Source organism: Colobus angolensis, unplaced genomic scaffold (genome assembly GCF_000951035.1).
Source record: "Colobus angolensis palliatus isolate OR3802 unplaced genomic scaffold, Cang.pa_1.0 Scaffold22, whole genome shotgun sequence".
In the NCBI taxonomy this organism is placed as follows: domain Eukaryota; kingdom Metazoa; phylum Chordata; class Mammalia; order Primates; family Cercopithecidae; genus Colobus; species Colobus angolensis.
This window is the reverse complement of record NW_012115377.1, coordinates 1,607,220-1,626,112: the sequence shown is the minus strand read 5'-3', so window position 1 is coordinate 1,626,112 and position 18,893 is coordinate 1,607,220. Positions and strand designations below refer to the sequence as shown.

Sequence of the window (18,893 nt, the reverse complement as noted above, 5' to 3'; positions counted from 1 at the left end):
AGTCCGTCCTCAGGGGGACCGCCGCGCAGTCCAGGTGAACGGGGCCACGTCTGCTTCAGTGACACCAGGGCAAGGCCAGGCCTGCAGGTGGGTGTCGGGGGCTGCTGAGGCTCTCGGGAGCTGTGGGTGTGGGATGGAAGGCTGGGGTACCCCTATTCATGCACCTTCTCTGCCCCCTTCCAGCTTCTCACATTCGCACTATGTCTGCTCCAGACGAAGGGAGACGGGATCCCCCTAAACCCAAGGGCAAGGTAAAGGAAACGGGGGGCAGATTCTTGCTGGGGCGTGGAGATGCCCCAGAGTCAGGGAAGGTGACCTTCAGAGTCCTGGGGTCTTGAGTCTGGAGAGGTGCTTCCTTGGTGGGCTGGCGGGGAGGCTCTGGGAGCCATGATGCCAACCCCTTCCTTCCTGGAGCTGGAGGTGGGGGACCCACGCAGACCTTGGTACCTTCCCCAGCGGGTGACTTTGGGCTGGCCTCAGCTCTGCCCCTCTCTGAGCCTCAGTTTCCCCATCTGTGCAGTGGAGGTCCTGGAAGGAGGAGGTCTTTGGAGATCAGGTAGACGATCTTTTCCTCTGTGCGTGGGAGGCAGGCTGAGTCTGCCCATTGCCCAGGTGTGGAAACTGAGGCTGAGTGGCTGAAACACTTTCCCGAGGTCACCTGGGAGCAAGGGGCTGGGGTGGCATTGGGCTGATCGATGCTTCCTGCGACCCCTGTCCCTGCCGAGGCTTGGCCCGCTCATCCTGCACACCTCCCCCTCCCCAATGCAGACCCTGGGCACCTTCTTTGGGTCCCTGCCTGGCTTCAGCTCTGCCCGGAACCTGGTGGCCAATGTACACAGCTCGGCGAGAGCCCGGCCAGCCACTGACCCCGCAGGAGCGCCTGCCGCCGAGGCTGCCCTACCACAGGCTCAGGGTGAGTGGCCGGCCCAGCTGGGGGTGCGGGGGGGACTCTACACATGGACCTGGGAGAAGGAGCTCCCCAGGCAGGGACTTCTGGCCATTTGGCGAGCCTTCCATATTTGCCTGTGTGTGGGACATCTTGTGGCAGATGGGGAAACTGAGGCATAAATATGTGGGTGAGTGGCTGAAGGTGGCTTTCAACCCAGCCTGTCTCCCTGCAATGCCCCCCACTCAGTCTCTCGGCTGTTCCCCTACCCCGCACCCCGTTTCTGATGCACCATGAGCCAGGCTGGGTGCTCTGCCCCTCTGAGCTCATCAGAGTGAGATCCAGACTCCCAGGGAGAAGCAGCAGCTCCGCTGGGGTCACACAGCCCGGGAGCTCCCCAGCCTCCTGTGGCTCAGCTTGAGCAATCAGGGACGATGACAGGGAACCCAGGGATGGGGCGGCTGCCTGAGCTGGGCCTCCCTCTGGGCCCAGAGCCCCAGGCAGCTGACTTCTGCTCCACATACCTTGGCCTGGCGACAGGCAGCAGGCAGCTGCAGCGGGGGCGGGGTGGGTTGGGCAAGGGGCTGCTCCCCCAACCCAGGCTCTCTGAATCCCGGGACTCAGGGTGGGTGTCCAGCACCCAGCAGAGGAAGTTCCATGGAACCCTGCTTCGGGAAACAGCGGCCCTAGGCTTGGGGGGAGCCCCCAGCAGGGTTGGGGGGAGACCAGTTCTGGCTGGTAGCTGTGGATGTCACCTCCTGCTGTCCCTGGCGGGGTAGCTGAAACATTCCTGACCTTTCAGGCCGTGCCTGGCTATTGCACAATGGGCAGCCGGGTAGATGGTTCTAACCTGCATCCCCTCGCCCTCCCTGACCGGCCCCTGTCCCCATAGTGGCCGCCCACCCAGAACAGACGGCCCCATGGACGGAGAAGGAGTTGCAACCTTCGGAAAAGGTGAGAGGCACGTGCAGGGCAGGGTCTGATGTGGCAGGAGCCCTGCAGGTGCCCCCTCCTGGGACATTTCAGCTCCTGCCATCTGGGAGGCTGCTGTGGGCCTGAGGGAAGGCAGACAGCCTGGGGATCCCAGGCAGAGCTTCCCCTCTGAGCCTCTATTTCCACATCTGTGAAATGGGTGCAGTGCTACCCCACTCTAATCATGTAAGGCTCCAGTCTACGCAGGACTGTGCCTGGAACGATGTGACCAAAGCAACAGCAGTGTAACCACTTTATATCTTCTACTTTTATTTTTTTGAGACGCAGTTTCGCTGTTTCACCCAGGCTGGAGTGCAATGGCACGATCTCAGCTCACTGCAACCTCCACCTCCCAGGTTCAAGCGATTCTCCTGCCTCAGCCTCCCGAGTAGCTGGGACAAGTGCCCACCACCATGCCCGGCTAATTTTTTTTTTTTTTTGAGACGGAGTCTTGCTGTGTTGACCAGGCTGGAGTGCAGTGGGATGATCTTGGCTCACTGCAAGCTCCGCCTCCCGGGTTTACGCCATTCTCCTGCCTCAGCCTCCTGAGTAGCTGGGACTACAGCTGCCCGCCACCATGCCTGGCTAATTTTTGTATTTTTTTGCTTTTATTTTTTTGAGACGGAGTCTCGCTCTGTCGCCCAGGCTGGAGTGCAGTGGCCGGATCTTGGCTCACTGCAAGCTCCGCCTCCCGGGTTTACGCCATTCTCCTGCCTCAGCCTCCTGAGTAGCTGGGACTACAGCTGCCCGCCACCATGCCTGGCTAATTTTTGTATTTTTTTGGTAGAGATGGGGTTTTACCATGTTAGCCAGGATGGTCTCGATCTTCTGACCTCAGGATCTGCCCACCTCAGCCTCCCAAAGTGCTGGGATTACAGGCGTGAGCCACCGTGCCCGGCCTTAATTTTTGTATTTTTAGTAGAGACAGGGTTTCACCATGTTGGTCAGGTTGGTCTCGAACTCCTGACCTCAGGTGATCCACCCGCCTCAGCCTCCCAAAGTGCTGGGATTACAGGCATAAGCCACCACGCCTGGCAAGAGGAGCAGTTTAATCAGTATTTTCCAGATGAGGATATTAGCTCAGAGAGGGCATGTGACTTGCCTAAGGCCACACAGGGAGTGTCGAGGGCAGGAGAGGGTAAAAAGCTGGGACTTGAATCTGGGTCTCTCCCACTACAGAGCCCAAGGTGCTCACCTGAGCCAAAGTTAGTGGGGAGATGGGTTCTGAGAATATAATTTCAGGGCTTCTCAATCTCAGTCCTGTGGATATTTGGGGTTGGATCGTTCTCTGGGGTGGGGCCATCCTGGGCACTGCAGGGTGCCAAGCAGCATCCCTGGCTTCCACCTACTCCATGCCAGGAGTCTCCCCAAGTTGTGATAACCACAGATATCTCCAGACATCACCCAGTGCCCCCTGGAGGCAGAATCACCCAGTTGAGAACTTACTGGATTAAAACAGCACCTTGGCCAGGCGCGGTGGCTCATGCCTGTAAACCCAACACTTTGAGGAGGCTGAGGCGGGCAGATCAGTTGAGCTCAGGAGTTTGAGACCAGCCTGGCCAATATGGTGAAACCCCGTCTCTACTAAAAATACAAAAATTAGCCAAGCGTGGTGGCAGGCACCTGTAATTCCAGCTACTCAGGAGGCTGAGGCAGGAAAATTGCTTGAACCCAGGAGGCAGAGACTGCAGTGAGCTGAGATTGTGCCACTGCACTCCAGCCTGGGTGACAGAGTTAGAGTCTGTCTCAAAAAACAAACAAAACAGCACCTCATAGGTACACATGAGTGTTAGAACTCCTAGGCCATCATCACCTTCATTCATTTTTGCTTTTTTTTAACTGTTATTATTATTAATATATATATATTTTTGAGATAGAGTCTCACTATGTTGCCCAGGCTGGAGTGCGGTGGCACGATCTTGGCTCACTGCAGGCTCCGCCTCCCAGGTTCACGCCATTTTCCTGCCTCAGTCTCCCAAGTAGCTGGGACTACAGGCGCCCGCCACCACGCCTGGCTAATTTTTTTGTATTTTTAGTAGAGACGAGGTTGCACCGTGTTAGCCAGGATGGTCTCAATCTCCTGACCTCGTCATCCGCCTGTCTCGGCCTCCTAAAGTGCTGGGGTTACAGGCGTGAGCCACCACACCTGGCCTACTTTTATTATTTTTTTGAGACAAGAGTCTCGCTCTGTTACCCAGGCTGGAGTGCAATGGCGCGATCTCGGCTCACTGCAATTTCTGCCTCCTGGGTTCAAGCGATTCTCCTGCCTCAGCCTCCAGAGTAGCTGGGATTACAGGTACCCACCACCATGCCCAGCTAATTTTTGTATTTTTAGTAGAGATGGAGTTTGACCATGTTGGTCAGGCTGGTCTCGAACTCTTGACCTCAGGTGATCCACCTGCCTTGGCCTCCCAAAGTGCTGGGATTACAGGCATGAGCCCCAATTACTCCCTGTAATTACATGGGGTCTCCCTGTTGCCCAGGCTGCTCTTAAACTCCTGGGCTCAAGCAATCCTCCCACCTTAGCCACCCATAGTGCTGAGATTATAGGCATGAGCCACTGCGCCCAGCCTGAATATATTATTATTTTTGAGACAGAATCTCATTCTGTGGCCCAGGCTGGAGTACAGTGGTATGATCATATTTCACTACAGCCTCAACCTCCTGGGCTCAAGCAATCCTCCCGCCTTAGCCTCCCAAGTAGCTGGGACTACAGGTGTGCACCACCACCCAGCCAATTGTTAAAATTTTGTAGAAATTTGGGTCTTGTTTGGTTACCCAGGCTGATCTTGAATTCCTGGGCTCAAGTGATCCTCCCACCTTGGCCTCCCAACGTGCCAGGATTGCAGGCATCAGCCATCACCCCCAGCCTGGATATAATGATTTTAATAAGCGATTTTGGTCTCCCTGGTGTCACTAGGATACCAGGCTCAACATTTGCCATGAATGGAGAATAAGCAAGAGGAACAGAGATGTAACTGTAGGACCTGTGCTGAGTCCAGGCCTGGGACGTGCTGTCACGGACGAGGCCTGCCTGCAGCAGGGGAAGGGGGCGCATGAGAATGGAAGAGGCTGGAGCTGCGAGCTCATGGGGACTTCATCCTGGAGGGCCAGGGTGCCACCCTACAGCCCGATGAGTGGTTGACCGGGGTTGGGGTGAGGAAGCAGCTTGCTTTTTGAGAAGGTGGGGGCCTCTGGGTGGCTGCAGTTCCTTGCCCCAAGGCACACTAGGGGGCTGGGCTGGCAGACATCCAGGTGGAGTATGCCTCTCAGTCCTTCTCTTGATCACCTGTGTCCTTTCTCAGCAGATGGTGTCCGGGGCCAAAGACCTGGTGTGTTCCAAGATGTCCAGGGCCAAGGATGCCGTCTCCTCCGGGATGGCCAGCGTGGTGGATGCGGCTAAGGGAGTGGTCCAGGGAGGCCTGGATACCACTCGGTCTGCACTCACGGGCACCAAGGAGGCGGTGTCCGTCGGGGTTACAGGGGCTGTGGACATGGCTAAGGGGGCCGTCCAAGGGGGTCTGGACACCTCGAAGGCTGTCCTCACTGGCACCAAGGACACGGTGTCTGCTGGGCTCACGGGGGCAGTGAATGTGGCCAAAGGGACCGTACAGGCCGGCGTGGACACCACCAAGACTGTGCTGACCGGCACCAAAGACACAGTGACTACTGGAGTCATGGGGGCAGTGAACTTAGCCAAAGGGACTGTCCAGACTGGCGTGGACACCTCCAAGGCTGTCCTAACAGGTACCAAAGACACCGTCTGCAGTGGGGTGACTGGTGCCATGAACTTGGCCAAAGGGGCCGTCCAGGGGGGCCTGGACACCACCAAGTCTGTGGTCATGGGTACGAAAGACACAGTATCCACTGGGTTCACGGGGGCAGCGAACGTGGCCAAGGGGGCCATGCAAACCGGGCTGAACACAACCCAAAATATCGCAGCAGGTACAAAGGATACCATCTGTAGTGGGGTAACTGGTGCCATGAACTTGGCCAGAGGAACCATCCAGACTGGCATGGACACCACCAAGACGGTCCTAACTGGTACCAAGGACACCGTCTGCGGTGGGGTGACCGGTGCCGTGAACGTGGCCAAAGGGGCCGTCCAGGGGGGCCTGGACACCACCAAGTCTGTCCTGACTGGCACTAAAGACGCTGTGTCCACTGGGCTCACAGGTGCTGTAAACTTGGCCAAAGGGACCGTCCAGACCGGCGTGGACACCACCAAGACTGTGTTAACCGGTACCAAGGACACCGTCTGCAGCGGGGTGACCAGTGCCATGAACGTGGCCAAAGGGGCCGTCCAGGGGGGCCTGGACACCACCAAGTCTGTGGTCGTGGGTACGAAAGACACAGTGTCCACCGGGCTCACGGGGGCAGCAAACGTGGCCAAGGGGGCCGTCCAGACGGGTGTAGACACAGCCAAGACCGTGCTGACCGGCACTAAGGACACAGTGACTACTGGGCTGATGGGGGCAGTGAATGTCGCCAAAGGGACCGTCCAGACTGGCATGGACACCACCAAGACTGTCCTAACCGGTACCAAGGACACCGTCTGTAGCGGGGTGACCGGTGCCGCGAATGTGGCCAAAGGGGCTGTCCAGGGGGGCCTGGACACCACCAAGTCTGTCCTGACTGGCACTAAAGACGCTGTGTCCACTGGGCTCACAGGCGCTGTGAACTTGGCCAAAGGGACCGTCCAGACCGGCGTGGACACCACCAAGACTGTCCTGACCGGTACCAAGGACACCGTCTGCAGTGGGGTCACCGGTGCCATGAATGTGGCCAGAGGGGCCGTCCAGACTGGCGTGGACACCACCAAGACTGTGCTGACCGGTACCAAGGACACTGTCTGCACTGGGGTCACTGGTGCCGTGAACGTGGCCAAGGGGGCCGTGCAAACTGGGCTGAACACGACCCAAAATATCGCTACAGGTACAAAGGATACCCTTGGCAGTGGGGTGACCAGTGCCGTGAATGTGGCGAAAGGGGCCATCCAGACAGGTGTAGACACAGCCAAGACCGTGCTGACTGGCACCAAGGACACAGTGACTACCGGGCTCATGGGGGCGATGAATGTCGCCAAGGGGACCGTCCAGACTGGCATGGACACCACCAAGACTGTCCTAACCGGTACCAAGGACACCGTCTGTAGCGGGGTGACCGGTGCCGCGAATGTGGCAAGGGGCTGTCCAGGGGGGCCTGGACACCACCAAGTCTGTGGTCATGGGTACCAAGGACACCGTCTGTAGCGGGGTGACCGGTGCCGCGAATGTGGCCAAAGGGGCTGTCCAGGGGGGCCTGGACACCACCAAGTCTGTCCTGACGGGCACTAAAGACGCTGTGTCCACTGGGCTCACAGGTGCTGTAAACTTGGCCAAAGGGACCGTCCAGACCGGCGTGGACACCACCAAGACTGTCCTAACCGGTACCAAGGACACCGTCTGCAGTGGGGTGACCGGTGCCGTGAACGTGGCCAAAGGGGCCGTCCAGGGGGGCCTGGACACCACCAAGTCTGTGGTCATGGGTACGAAAGACACAGTGTCCACTGGGCTCATGGGGGCAGCAAACGTGGCCAAGGGGGCCGTCCAGATGGGTGTAGACACAGCCAAGACCGTGCTGACCGGCACCAAGGACACAGTGACTACCGGGCTCATGGGGGCAGTGAATGTCGCCAAAGGGACCGTCCAGACTGGCATGGACACCACCAAGACTGTCCTAACCGGTACCAAGGACACCGTCTGCAGTGGGGTGACCGGTGCCGCGAATGTGGCCAAAGGGGCCGTCCAGGGGGGCCTGGCCACTACAAAGTCTGTCCTGACTGGCAGTAAAGACACTGTGTCCACTGGGCTCACAGGCGCTGTGAACTTGGCCAAAGGGACTATCCAGACCGGCGTGGACACCACCAAGACTGTCCTGACCGGTACCAAGGACACCGTCTGCAGTGGAGTCACTGGTGCTGTGAATGTGGGCAAAGGGACCGTTCAGACAGGTGTGGACACAGCCAAGATGGTGCTGAGTGGCACTAAGGATGCAGTGACTACTGGAGTCGTGGGGGCAGTGAATGTGGCCAAAGGAACCATGCAGACCGGCGTGGACACCTCCAAGGCTGTGCTAACGGGTACCAAGGACACCGTCTGCAGTGGGGTGACCGGTGCCATGAGCACGGCCAAAGGGGCCGTCCAGGGGGGCCTGGACACCACCAAGGCAGTGCTGACCGGAACCAAAGACACAGCGTCTGCTGGGCTCATGGGGTCAGGGAACGTGGCAACAGGAGCCATCCACACTGGCCTCAGCACCTTCCAGAATTGGTTACCTAGTACCCAGGCCACCTCCTGGGGTGGACTCACCAGTTCCAGGACCACAGACAATGGTGGGGAGCACACTGTCCTGAGCCCCCGAGAGGCCCCGTTTGCTGGCGTCTCCAGGCCCCCAGATATACTCAGTGTAGGCCTGGAGCCTGCCTGGGAAGCCACAGCCACAACCAAGAGCCTTGCGACTGACGTGGCCACGTTCACCCAAGAGGTCGCCCTGGGCAGGGAGGACATGGGGCCCTTGGCCACCACACACAGCCCCAAAGAAGCCCCACGCTTGGCAATGCTGCGGAATGAGTTGGAGGGACTGGGGGACATCTTCCACCCCATGAATGCGGAAGAGCAAGGTGAGGGGATGCCCGGGTTCAGGCACAGCTGCTAGCGGACCCTTGACTTTTTTTTTTTTTTTTTTTTTGGAGACAGAGTCTTGCTCTGTCACCCAGGCTGGAGAGCAGTGGTGCAATCTCGGCTCACTGCAAGCTCCGCCTCCCGGGTTCACGCCATTCTCCTGCTCAGCCTCCCGAGTAGCTGGGACTACAGGCGCCCGCCACCACACCCGGCTAATTTTTTTGTTATTTTTAGCAGAGACGGAGTTTTACCACGTTAGCCAGGATGGTCTCGATCGCCTGGCCTCGTGATCCGCCTGTCTCGGCCTCCCAAAGTGCTGGGATTACAGGTGTGAGACACCGTGCCCAGCTGGGCCCTTGACTTTTTTTTAAAAGACGTATTTATTTGGTTTGTTTCAGATGGGGGTCTCGCTATGTTGCCTAGGCTGGTCTTGAGCTCCTGGGCTCAAATGATCCTCTTGCCTCAGCCTCCCAAAGTGTTGAGATTACACATGAGAGCGCCCGGCCCTTTTTCGTTTTATTAGACACGAGGTCTTGCTCTGTCGCCCACACTGGAGTGCAGTGGTGCGTTCATAGCTCACTACAGCCCCAACCTCTTGGGCTCAAGTGATCCTCCTGCTTCAGCCTCTCAAGGAGCTAGGACCACCATGCCCGGCTATGTATTTTTTTTGTAGAGACAGGTCTCCCTATGTTGCCCATGCTGGCCTCAAACTCCTGAGTTCAAGTGATCCTCCAGTCTCAGCCTCCCAAAGTGCTGGGATTATAGGCATGAGCCACTAGACCCAGCTTCATTTTTTATTTTTACTTATTTTTGAGGCAGAGCCTTGCTCTTGCTGCCCAGGCTGGGGTGCAGTGGCACAGTGTCAGCTCACTGCAACCTCCATGCTTCCCGGGTTCAAGTGATTCTCCTGCCTCACCCTCCTGGGTAGCTGGAATTATAGGTGCCCACCACCATACCTGGCTAATTACTATTATTATTTTGTATTTTTAGTAAAGATTGGGTTTCACCATGTTGGCCAGGCTGGTCTCGAACTCCTGACCCCAGGTGATCCACCCGCCTCGGCCTCCCAAAGTGCTGGGATTACGGGCGTGAACCACTGCGCCCGGCCTCACTTAACTTTTATAAAGCCCAAGCCCCAGTGCTCTGAGGGGCCTCTGGGACTCAGCAGTGCACCTTCCTTTCCAGCTCAGCTGGCTGCCTCCCAGCCCGGGCCGAAGGTGCTATCAGCGGAGCAGGGGAGCTACTTCGTTCGTTTAGGTGACCTGGGTCCCAGCTTCCGCCAGCGGGCATTTGAACACACGGTGAGCCACCTGCAGCATGGCCAGTTCCAAGCCAGAGACACTCTGGCCCAGCTCCAGGATTGCTTCAAGCTGGTAAGAGCCTCCGCCTACTGCTGCCCCTTCCCCAGGGCACTTCTTAGAACTCCTGCCCAGGACTCACCTAGCTGCAGGTACTGACTGAGCGTCTGGGAGATGATGCCGTCAGCACCACCGATGGCCATGGGTCTGTACTCATGGGCTTGCCTCCCGGCAAGGGCAACAGAGATAGATGAGATTTTTAAAGACAGCGGGTGGCCAGGCATGGTGGCTCATGCCTCTAATCCCAGCACTTTGGGAGGCTGAGGCAGGCGGATCACTTGAGGTCAGGAGTTCGAGATCAGCCTGACCAACACAGAGAAACCCTGTCTCTACTAAAAATACAAAAATTAGCCAGGCGTGGTGGCGCACGCCTGTAATCCCAGCTACCTGGGGGGCTGAGGCAGGTGAATCACTTGAACCCAGGAGGCGGAGGTTGCAGTAAGCCAAGATCGTGGCACTGCACTCCAGCCTGGGCGACAGAGCAAGACTGTCTCGAGAGAAAAAAAAAAATGAGGACAGCGGGGACACAAAGATAGCAAAACAATATCTGCAGAGGGGGATGTGGGCTGAGCAGGAAGGCTGTCCCTCTGGGTCCCATCCTGACTGATGGGGAGACAGCTGTACAAAGCCCCCCAAAAGCAGGGACAGGACAGCAAGCTACTGGGGAGCAAGCTGGGTGTGTTAGGAGGGTGGAAAGGCGGCGCTGTGGCTGGGGAACGTGAAGCCGGGATGGGATCCAGGGAACCCACAGGGCCTGGGGCTGCAGTACACACTGGAAAGGACCCAACTCAAGGTGACTCCGATGCATCCAGGGGTCACGTGCCCTGGCCAGAGTGGTCCTCTCCTCCCACGGGCCGCATCATTCTTTGGGGTGGGGTCATCCTGGTCCCTGCAGGGAGCTGAGCAGTGTCCCTGGCCTCCAGTCTCCCCCTCCCCAGTCCTGAGGGCCAACATTTGCTCTAGATGCTGTTGTGCGTCCCTGGAGGCAGAATCTCACAGGACTGTTCTAGAGTTGTTTTGTTTGTTTGTTTGTTTTTTGAGACAGAGTCTTGCTCTGTTGCCCAGGCTGGAGTGCAGTGGCGTGAACTCGGCTCACTGCAAGTTCTGCCTCCCGGGTTCACGCCATTCTCCCGCCTCAGCCTCCCCAGTAGCTGGGACTACAGGCGCCGCCATCATGCCAGGTTAAATTTTTTTTTGTATTTTTTAGCAGAGATGGGGTTTCACCATGTTAGCCAGGATAGTCTTGATCTCTTGACCTCACGATCCACCTGCCCCGTCCTCCCAAAGTACTGGGATTACAGGCGTGAACCACTGCGCCTGGCCGAGTTTTGTTTTTTTGAGACAGTGAGCCAGGGTCTTGCTCTGCCACCCAGGCTGGACTACAGGCGCTTGATCATGGCTCACTGCAGCTTCAAACTACTGGGCTCAAGAGATCCTTCCCTCTAAGCCTCCCAGGTAACTGGACAACTGGCACGACCACAACGCCCAGCTAGTATTTATTTGTATTTTTAGTAGAGATTAGATTTTGCTATGTTGCCCAGGCTGGTTTTAAACTCCTGGGTTCAAGTGATCCTCCTGCCTCAGCCTTTGGGTGCATATTACCACACCTCGTTAATTTAAATTTTTTGTAGAGATGGGGCCTCCCTAAGTAGCCCAGGCTGGTCTTGAGCTTCTGGGCCCCAGCAATCCTCTTGCCTTGGCCTCCCAAAGTGTTGGGGTGACAGGCGTGAGCCACCGTGCCCAGCAGTCACAGCTTTTACATGTTGGTGGGCAGCAACCCCACCCCGGCGGGCCGTGACAGACCTCAAGATGCCACCCTCGGTCAGGATTCCTGGCATGCAGCCCAGGCCACTGTGTTTTCAGTTAACATCCAGGGGTCTGTGACAAGCTGCTGTTTTTTTTTTTTTTTTTTGAGACAGAGTCTCGCTCTGTTGCCCAGGCTGGAGTGCAGTGACTGGATCTCGGATAACTGCAAGCTCCGCCTCCCGGGTTCACGCCATTCTCCTGCCTCAGCCTCCCGAGTAGCTGGGAGTACAGGTGCCCGCCACCACACCCGGCTAATATTTTGTATTTTTAGTAGAGACGGGGTTTCACCGTGTTAGCCAGGATGGTCTCAATCGCCTGACCTCGTGATCCACCCACCTTGGCCTCCCAAGTGTTGGGATTATAGGTGTAAGCCACTGTGCCTGGCCGACAAGCCACAGTTTGAGGGTCTAACCCAGGGTTCTCAGTGCGGATGACCTGCCCCCAGGGGACATCTGTGGTTGTCACAACTGGGGCAAGCCCCTGGTGGAGACAGTGGAGGCCAGGGACGCTGCTCAGCACCCTGTAGCGCCCAGGGCGGCCCCACCTCAGAGAAACATGCAGCCCCCGTGTCCACAGTGTTGGGGGCCAGTCTGTCCTAGGGACCCTTGGGACACCTCATGTCACTGTGGCCACCCCCAGCTGGACAGTCGCTGCTGCGCCTCTGGCACGTGGGCCAACGGCGCACTTGCAAGGCGTTCCGTAAACGCCATGGAGGAAAGAAGGAACGGGCCCACCCTCGTGGCGCGGTGCGAGCGGCTGATCAAAGCCTTTTCCCACCTTTGAATCCTCACAGCAAAGTAGCCTGGGCCAGAGCTCAGCCCAGGCATTTTTCAGAAGGGGAGACGGAGGCCACAGAAAGAGAAGAGCTGTGCTCAGGGCCACACGTGAAGGATGCGGGGCTGGGAAATGGGATGTGGTGTGTGACTCATCACGCCTCACTTGTTCCTTTAAGTGCTACTGAAGGCCTTGGATATCCCAAGAACCCAGGCCTGCCCTCGAGGGGGGACGCCGTTGTTGGGGAAGACAAGTCACAGATGAATGTTTAGGGTGTCGGATGATGCTTGGAAACATGGAACATGTACTCGGATAAGGAAGTGGCTGTGCTGGGGCTGGTCACCCTGAAGAGGGGACTCTTGAAGTCAGGTCTAAATGACAGAGAGGGAGTGTCAGAATGGGCAGGAGTATAATCTGAGCAGAGGGCACAGGCCGTGAAAAGGCCCCGGGGCAGGACTATCCCTGGCAGAACAGCAAGAAGGAGGTCTGGGTGACTGGAGCCGAGTGACGACGGGACGGGGCAGGTCGGGCTGGACCTGGCCTTCCACCCTGAGGGAGGGGGCAGCCCGGGAGGGCTCTGGGCAGAGGAGTGACCTGATCCAAGGCGAGTCTCATTTAAAAGGATCGCTCTGATGGGGAGGTCAGGCCACCGGGCGGGGGCAAAGGACGGAGGTGGAGACAGTGGGACGTAAACCCAGGCCAGTGTTGCCGGACCTCAGGAGTCACGCTGTGGTGGTGAGAAACAGCTAAGGCTCTGGGTGTTTTGAAGTCAGAGCTGCCCGGGTCTGATGTAGGAGGCGAGAGAGAGAAGAGACCCTAGGAGACCCCTGAGGCTTGTAATCTGAGCAGACAAGGAGAGCAGGGGCCTGAGGGGAGGCCGGGTGGGTTGCAGAGTGGATATTAGGAGTCTGGCCTTAGACAGGGTGAGGGGAGATGCCTGGGGGGACACTGAGGGGACGCGTCTGTATACGCAGCTGGCTTCAGGTGTCCAGCACTGGTGCGGCGAGGGCTGGGAGGGCGACAGCAGTCTGGAGTTGACATTTTGACCGCGTGCCACATCCCCACCAGCCGTTGAGATGAGGAGGAAGACGGGGCCCAGTGGACAGGGTGGCAGGGCGTGGGTGCCACGTGCTGGGGACACAGCAACGAGGACAGAGTCCTGAGCGTTCCCCCTCAAGGGGCGGATAAACACCAAGTCAATGAACACCAAAGCCGCGCGCTGTGCCCCCGAGGAGAGGAGCAGATGTGACGGGAGGGACTGGGGCTGCCACACCATGGGCCGGGAAGGTTTCGCCAAGAGTCACCTGGAGCTGAGGCTGAACGCGGGCCTTGTGAAGGGCCGGGGAAGCAGGCTCTGGGCTGAGTGGGCAGTGTGTGCAAAGGCCCTGGGGCAGGAGCCTGCTGGAGTGGCCGGAGGGCAGAATGGAGCCAGTGTGGCTGCAGTGGAGACAGCAGTGGGGTGTGATGGGAGATGAGGCCAGAGGTGTCCCAGGGGCCAGCCCACCAAGGCCATGCTGAGGAGCTGGGTTTTATCTTAAGGGCACTGGGCAGCCACAGGAGGGTTTAGGAGTGAGGAGTGACGTGACACCACGAATGCTGTGTTACATGTGCTCCCTGGTGACCTCGTGGGGAAGTGTGAACCACTGCTTCTTTCTGCGAAACAACACGTCCACTGTGGTACAACTGACTTGGAATTCGCAGCCTTTCTCCCAGGACTCTGAATGTGCCCAGGTCCCTGGGGGAGGGGGAGGTGGGGGCTGTGAAAGGTCTTTGCCAAGACGCCATCATCTCCCCACTGTACTCTCTCTCCAGATTGAAGAGGCCCAGCAGGCTCCAGAGGGGCAGCCGTGTCTGGACCAGGGCTCAGGTGCCAGTGTGGAGGATGCTGCTGTCCAGGAGGTGGGTCTGGCACAGGGCTGGGGTCCCCCCACCCCACCCCACCCCACCCGTGGGTCTCCACTCACCTTGCGCCTTCCTCCCACAGGAGCGGGACGCCGGGGCGCTGTCCAGGGTCTGCGGCCTTCTCCAGCAGCTGCACACGGTCTACAGTGGCCTGGCCTCCAGCCTCCAGGGCCTGCCCGCCGAGCTCCAGCAGCCGGTGAAGTGGGCGCGGCGCAGCCTCTGTGAGCTCTATGGCGTCGTGGCCTCGGCCGGCTCTGTAGAGGCGCTGCCCGCAGAGCAGCTGGTGCAGTGCCGTGAGGGTGTGCACCAGGCGTGGCAGGGGCTAGAGCAGCTGCTGGAGGGCCTACAGCACAACCCCCCGCTCAGCTGGCTGGTAGGGCCCTTCGCCTTGCCCTCTGGCGGGCAGCAGCTGTAGGAGCCTGCAGGCCCAGGGCAGGGTCGCCCTGCTCTGCCCAGGGAGGAGCTGCCTCAGAACCTTCTCTCCAGCCCCAAACCTGGATCGGTTTCCTAAAGCCCTAGACCTTTGGGGCTGCAGCTGGCTGAGCACTGAGGGGCTGCGGAGGCAGTGACCTTCTGAGCGGAGCCACCCCACGCCCTGCTCCGGGCCTGCCTGCACCTCCCACCTCCTCCCCAACACTGCCTGCCCCTCTTGGAGCCTGGGGTCGCTCAGACCGCCAGCCAGGAGCCTTCCCTTGAAGACCCTGAGCGAGTACTGCAATTAGGAAAGAGAAAAAGCAGCGTGCCCAGTCTGGAAGGGCATCCATTTGCCCCGATAGCAACCCTTTTATATCTAGCAGGGCTCTTCAAGTCCTGTAGCAGGGGCCCCCAGCTACCAGCGGTGCAGGCAGTGCTGTGGCATCCCAGGCTCCAGGCAGCTCTGTCCTTGTGCTGAAAGCGGGTCTCTGGCCTTAAGTGCACCTTGAGGGTCTTAAGAACCACATTCCCTCATACTAGAAGGTACTAGAAAATGTGAAACTTGGCAGGGCGCTGTGGCTCACGCCTGTAATCCCAGCACTTCGGGAGGCCGAGAGGGGCGGATCACGAGGTCAGGAGATTGAGACCATCCTGGCTAACATGGTGAAACTCTGTCTCTACTAAAAATACAAAAAATGAGCCGGGCATGATGGCGGGCGCTTGTAGTCCCAGCTACTCGGGAGGCTGAGGCAGGAGAATGGCATGAACCCGGGAGGCAGAGCTTGCAGTGAGCCGAGATTGTGCCACTGCACTCCAGCCTGGGCGACAGAGCAAGACTCTGTCTCAAGGGAAAAAAAAAAGAAAAAGAAAATGTCAAACTGCCAGCATCCGAAGGCAGGCTGCTACTGCCTTTGCTGACCCCTGGGGTGGCCTCACAGCGGGAACAAAGCTGCCAGGAGCACGGCAGCCACAGCTGGGGCTTTGCACCAGCCTGGCTTAAGACTGTGCGATTTGCAGGGGGTGGTACAAAAACAAGCAAACAGGCTTCTGCCTCCAGCTGCCCACCAGAGGCCTTGGCCGGGCACCTGGGGCTCTGAGGCCCCAGGGGAGGCTGGGCCCAGCGGCGGCCCCTGGAGAACAGACGAATGGCTTCCTCACAGGGAACTGTGCTTCATGGAGGGATCGGGCAGGGCTGGGAACAGCCACAGAGGCTGCGTGCCTGTGACACAGCCCCTTCTCCCCCGCACACTCCCTTGGGTCCTCAGGACCACCCACCCAAGCGCTGGGCTGCAGAGGAAGCGGGGCTGGGGAGGCTGTGGGCATCGAGACACTGGCGGCAGCGGACCCACCCACCTGGCAAGGTCACCCGACCCGGTGCTCTCAGGCTGGCCCAGGCCGTGGAGGCTGGCAGGCTCAGGTCAGGTGTGAGAGGTGCGCTGCGGCTGTGCTCAGTCCAGGGGGAAGAGCCGTTCAGCCCGGCCTCCCCAGGAAGCCATACCCCCACTCACCCGGTAAGAGAACCTTTCTGTCCCCTTCCCACGCTCTCCTAGGACACGAGCCCAGGAACCCCAGACCCGGGGGGAGGAAGTGGGGAGGAAGGGTGGAGGGACTACTGGCCCCCAGGGGTCACGGTGCGCACCAGGGACCGTGAGGGGCCGGGGCATTCAGCTCAGCTCCGAACCGGGGAAGCCGGCACAGCAGGGGCAGCCTCAGGTGACAGGCCGTGAGAGGGGACAGGTCAGGAGCCATCCTGAGCCTTCTCCTCAGCCTGACACCCATGGCCAGCGGAGGCTAGGACACCAGACACAGCCATTTGCAGAAATCCAGGCACAGTGACTGCAGCTTATGTCCAGCCAACCAAGCACGGAGCCGGGGCTCAGGAAGTCCCTTCCCGTCATACCAGAGCCTAATTCTTACTGGGACGGAGGCAACTCGGCCATGCTGGGCAGGAGGACAAACCCGAGACGCCACTGTGGAATAAGCAACTCCGGTGCACGGTGTGACTTGCTAGGGGCCGTCCCCACGTGACAGTCCCTTATGCAGAGAAGGAAAGAGAAGCCCAGAGTGGGAGGGCAACTTGCCCAAAGTCACACAGGGTGCGGGTGAGTCGAGGCCGGCCCCTGAGGCCCACGCCCCTTGAACACTGGAGATCACTGTCAGCTAGCAGTGGTCCTCAGGGAAGGCCGGGTCTCCACCCTCCCAGCCCAGCCTTGGGGACCCTCGCCCTCCCCACATCTGACCTGCTCACCTGCCTGGATGCTGGGCTGCCAGACACAGGAAGCATCAAGCCCCCGCCTCCCGGGTGGGGAGCAGGCCTCAAAGCTTAGCGGCCCCGGTTTCTCCCTCTTGTCGCCTGGGAAAGGCTTGCTCCCGCCCAGCTCTCCCGCCACCGGCCTTTCAGTTGCTTCTCACGGTGGCTCGATGGCTCAACCCAGTCCCAAACAGGCCCAGTGACGCTGCCAACTGCTCCCCAGCTCAGGCCCCCACCGCACCAGCAATGCTAGAAAACCAAGCCAATAAAAGTGATTTCTTTTTTCATTAAAAAACCCTTTATAGTCATTTCATGGTGGTTGGAAATCACAGAAATTAGGCAGAAAAAAAAAAAACCCAAGGGAACAAATACAAACAGCACGGCGTTCCCCACAGTTCTCCGCTCTGCTCTCCCACGAGCTAGGGAAGGAGAGGGGCAGCCTGAGCTCGGGCGGGGGCTGGGCCTGGCTGCCCACGGCTCAGCTCTCCTCGTCCAGGGCCTCCGAGTCCCCCCGTGCCCTCTCGCGCTCCTGCCGGTCGCTCCCAGGCCTGTCCAGGTCGGGGCCCTCCCGTAGGCTGCTGGTGGGAACAGCAAAGGCAGTGTGAGGATGCCCTCCCGCCCCTGCCCTGCTTATGGGGCGGTCAGATGGGACGGGCACTGAGGAGTGTGCGCCCGTTTGTGGCACCTGAGGCTAGAGTGCCACCCTCCTGCCAGTCTTCTGCCACTAGAGACCACAAACATCTCCAGGGTCCCCACGCTGGCACCAGCCAGGCCTAGCACAAGGCAGCTTCTATGTAAGCGAGTGACTCCACTGAGCCTTTTACCAGACAGCAGCCCACCGTGATGGGCGCTGGCACCGTCAGATAACCGGGTGCCCGTGCTCAGGGCCTGCCTGGGCCACCCTGGAGGCTCAGCAAGAAGCCAGCTTCCCAGGAGGCCAGGGGCAGGCGGCTTAAAGCCCTGGAGCTGCCTCAGTGGGGGCCACTGGAAGGAAGTGCCAGCCAGCGGGACCCTGGGGTCAGCTGTGAGGATGGGAAGCCCCTGAGTAGGGGGCGACATCCCTGGGACCCTTCCCAGAGGGACTGGCACAGGCGGAGCGGCTCAGACACGGTGTGCATCATGCCGCTGCCACTCAGGAGGCCACACCCCATGACCCGGGACACTCACTCGTGCAGGTCTTCAGAGGAACCACACCTCGGCCCCTCCTCCGAGTCCCGACCCTCCTCATGCTCCTTGTCCTCCACGCTCTCCCCCTTCTGCGACGTGGCCTCGCCATTCACCGGGGCTGAGAGATCTGAGTGGGACCGAGGGGTCACAGGTCACTGCTGGGCTCCAGCTGGGAACCCCAGAACCCTTCCCTCTCGGGGAATGGACCAGGGGCCAAGCTGAGCACCATGGGTGATGCATGCCCATCCACCTGGACCCTGGCACCTGCCGCCTGGTCTGCAAGCTCCCGACATGGAGGCCAGGCTCTGCATGGTCCCATCCTGCAGCCGGCCCCAGCCCCAGCCACACTGGCCTGGAGAACTGGGGGCCCAGGAAATAAGGGAATGTCGGCAGCCCTGAGAAAAGCCCACAGCAGCCTGGGAAAGACAAAGGAAGACGAGGTTGTGTACGGGGGCTCACAATCCCAGCACATGGGAGGCCGAGATGTGAGGCTCACTTGAGCCCACGAGTTCAAGACCAGCCTGAGCAAAATGCCAGCAACCCTGTCTCTACAAAAAATACAAAAATTAGCGGGGCCTGGCCTGGCACAGTGGCTCACACCTGTAATCCCAGCACTTTGGGAGGTCGAGGTGGGCGGATCACGAGGTCAGGAGATCGAGACCATCCTGGCTAACACAGTGAAACCCCGTCTCTACTAAAAA

At 59.2% G+C, this 18,893-nt stretch overlaps 2 protein-coding genes across 2 annotated transcripts in view; one reads left to right on the top strand and one right to left on the bottom strand.

Annotated features, from left to right (window-relative positions):
- The first annotated feature begins 339 nt into the window (after positions 1-339).
- PLIN4 (perilipin 4) lies at positions 340-15,284 on the top strand. The gene is given in 7 exon segments (XM_011943466.1): positions 340-913; positions 1,779-1,840; positions 5,164-7,040; positions 7,042-8,519; positions 9,706-9,893; positions 14,271-14,357; positions 14,443-15,284. Coding segments are annotated over 7 exon segments (4,176 nt in total). The 5' UTR covers positions 340-762; the 3' UTR covers positions 14,776-15,284.
- Positions 15,285-17,293: 2,009 nt separating this feature from the next.
- LOC105512942 (hepatoma-derived growth factor-related protein 2) overlaps positions 17,294-18,893 on the bottom strand; it is an 18,009-nt gene continuing 16,409 nt past the window's right edge. Inside the window, exons 12-13 of the mRNA XM_011943615.1 lie at positions 18,193-18,319; positions 17,294-17,603 (exon numbers count right to left, since the gene is read on the bottom strand). Coding sequence (XP_011799005.1) covers positions 17,504-17,603; positions 18,193-18,319 — 227 coding nt within the window. The 3' untranslated portion in view covers positions 17,294-17,503. The remainder of the gene's footprint in view (positions 17,604-18,192; positions 18,320-18,893) is intronic.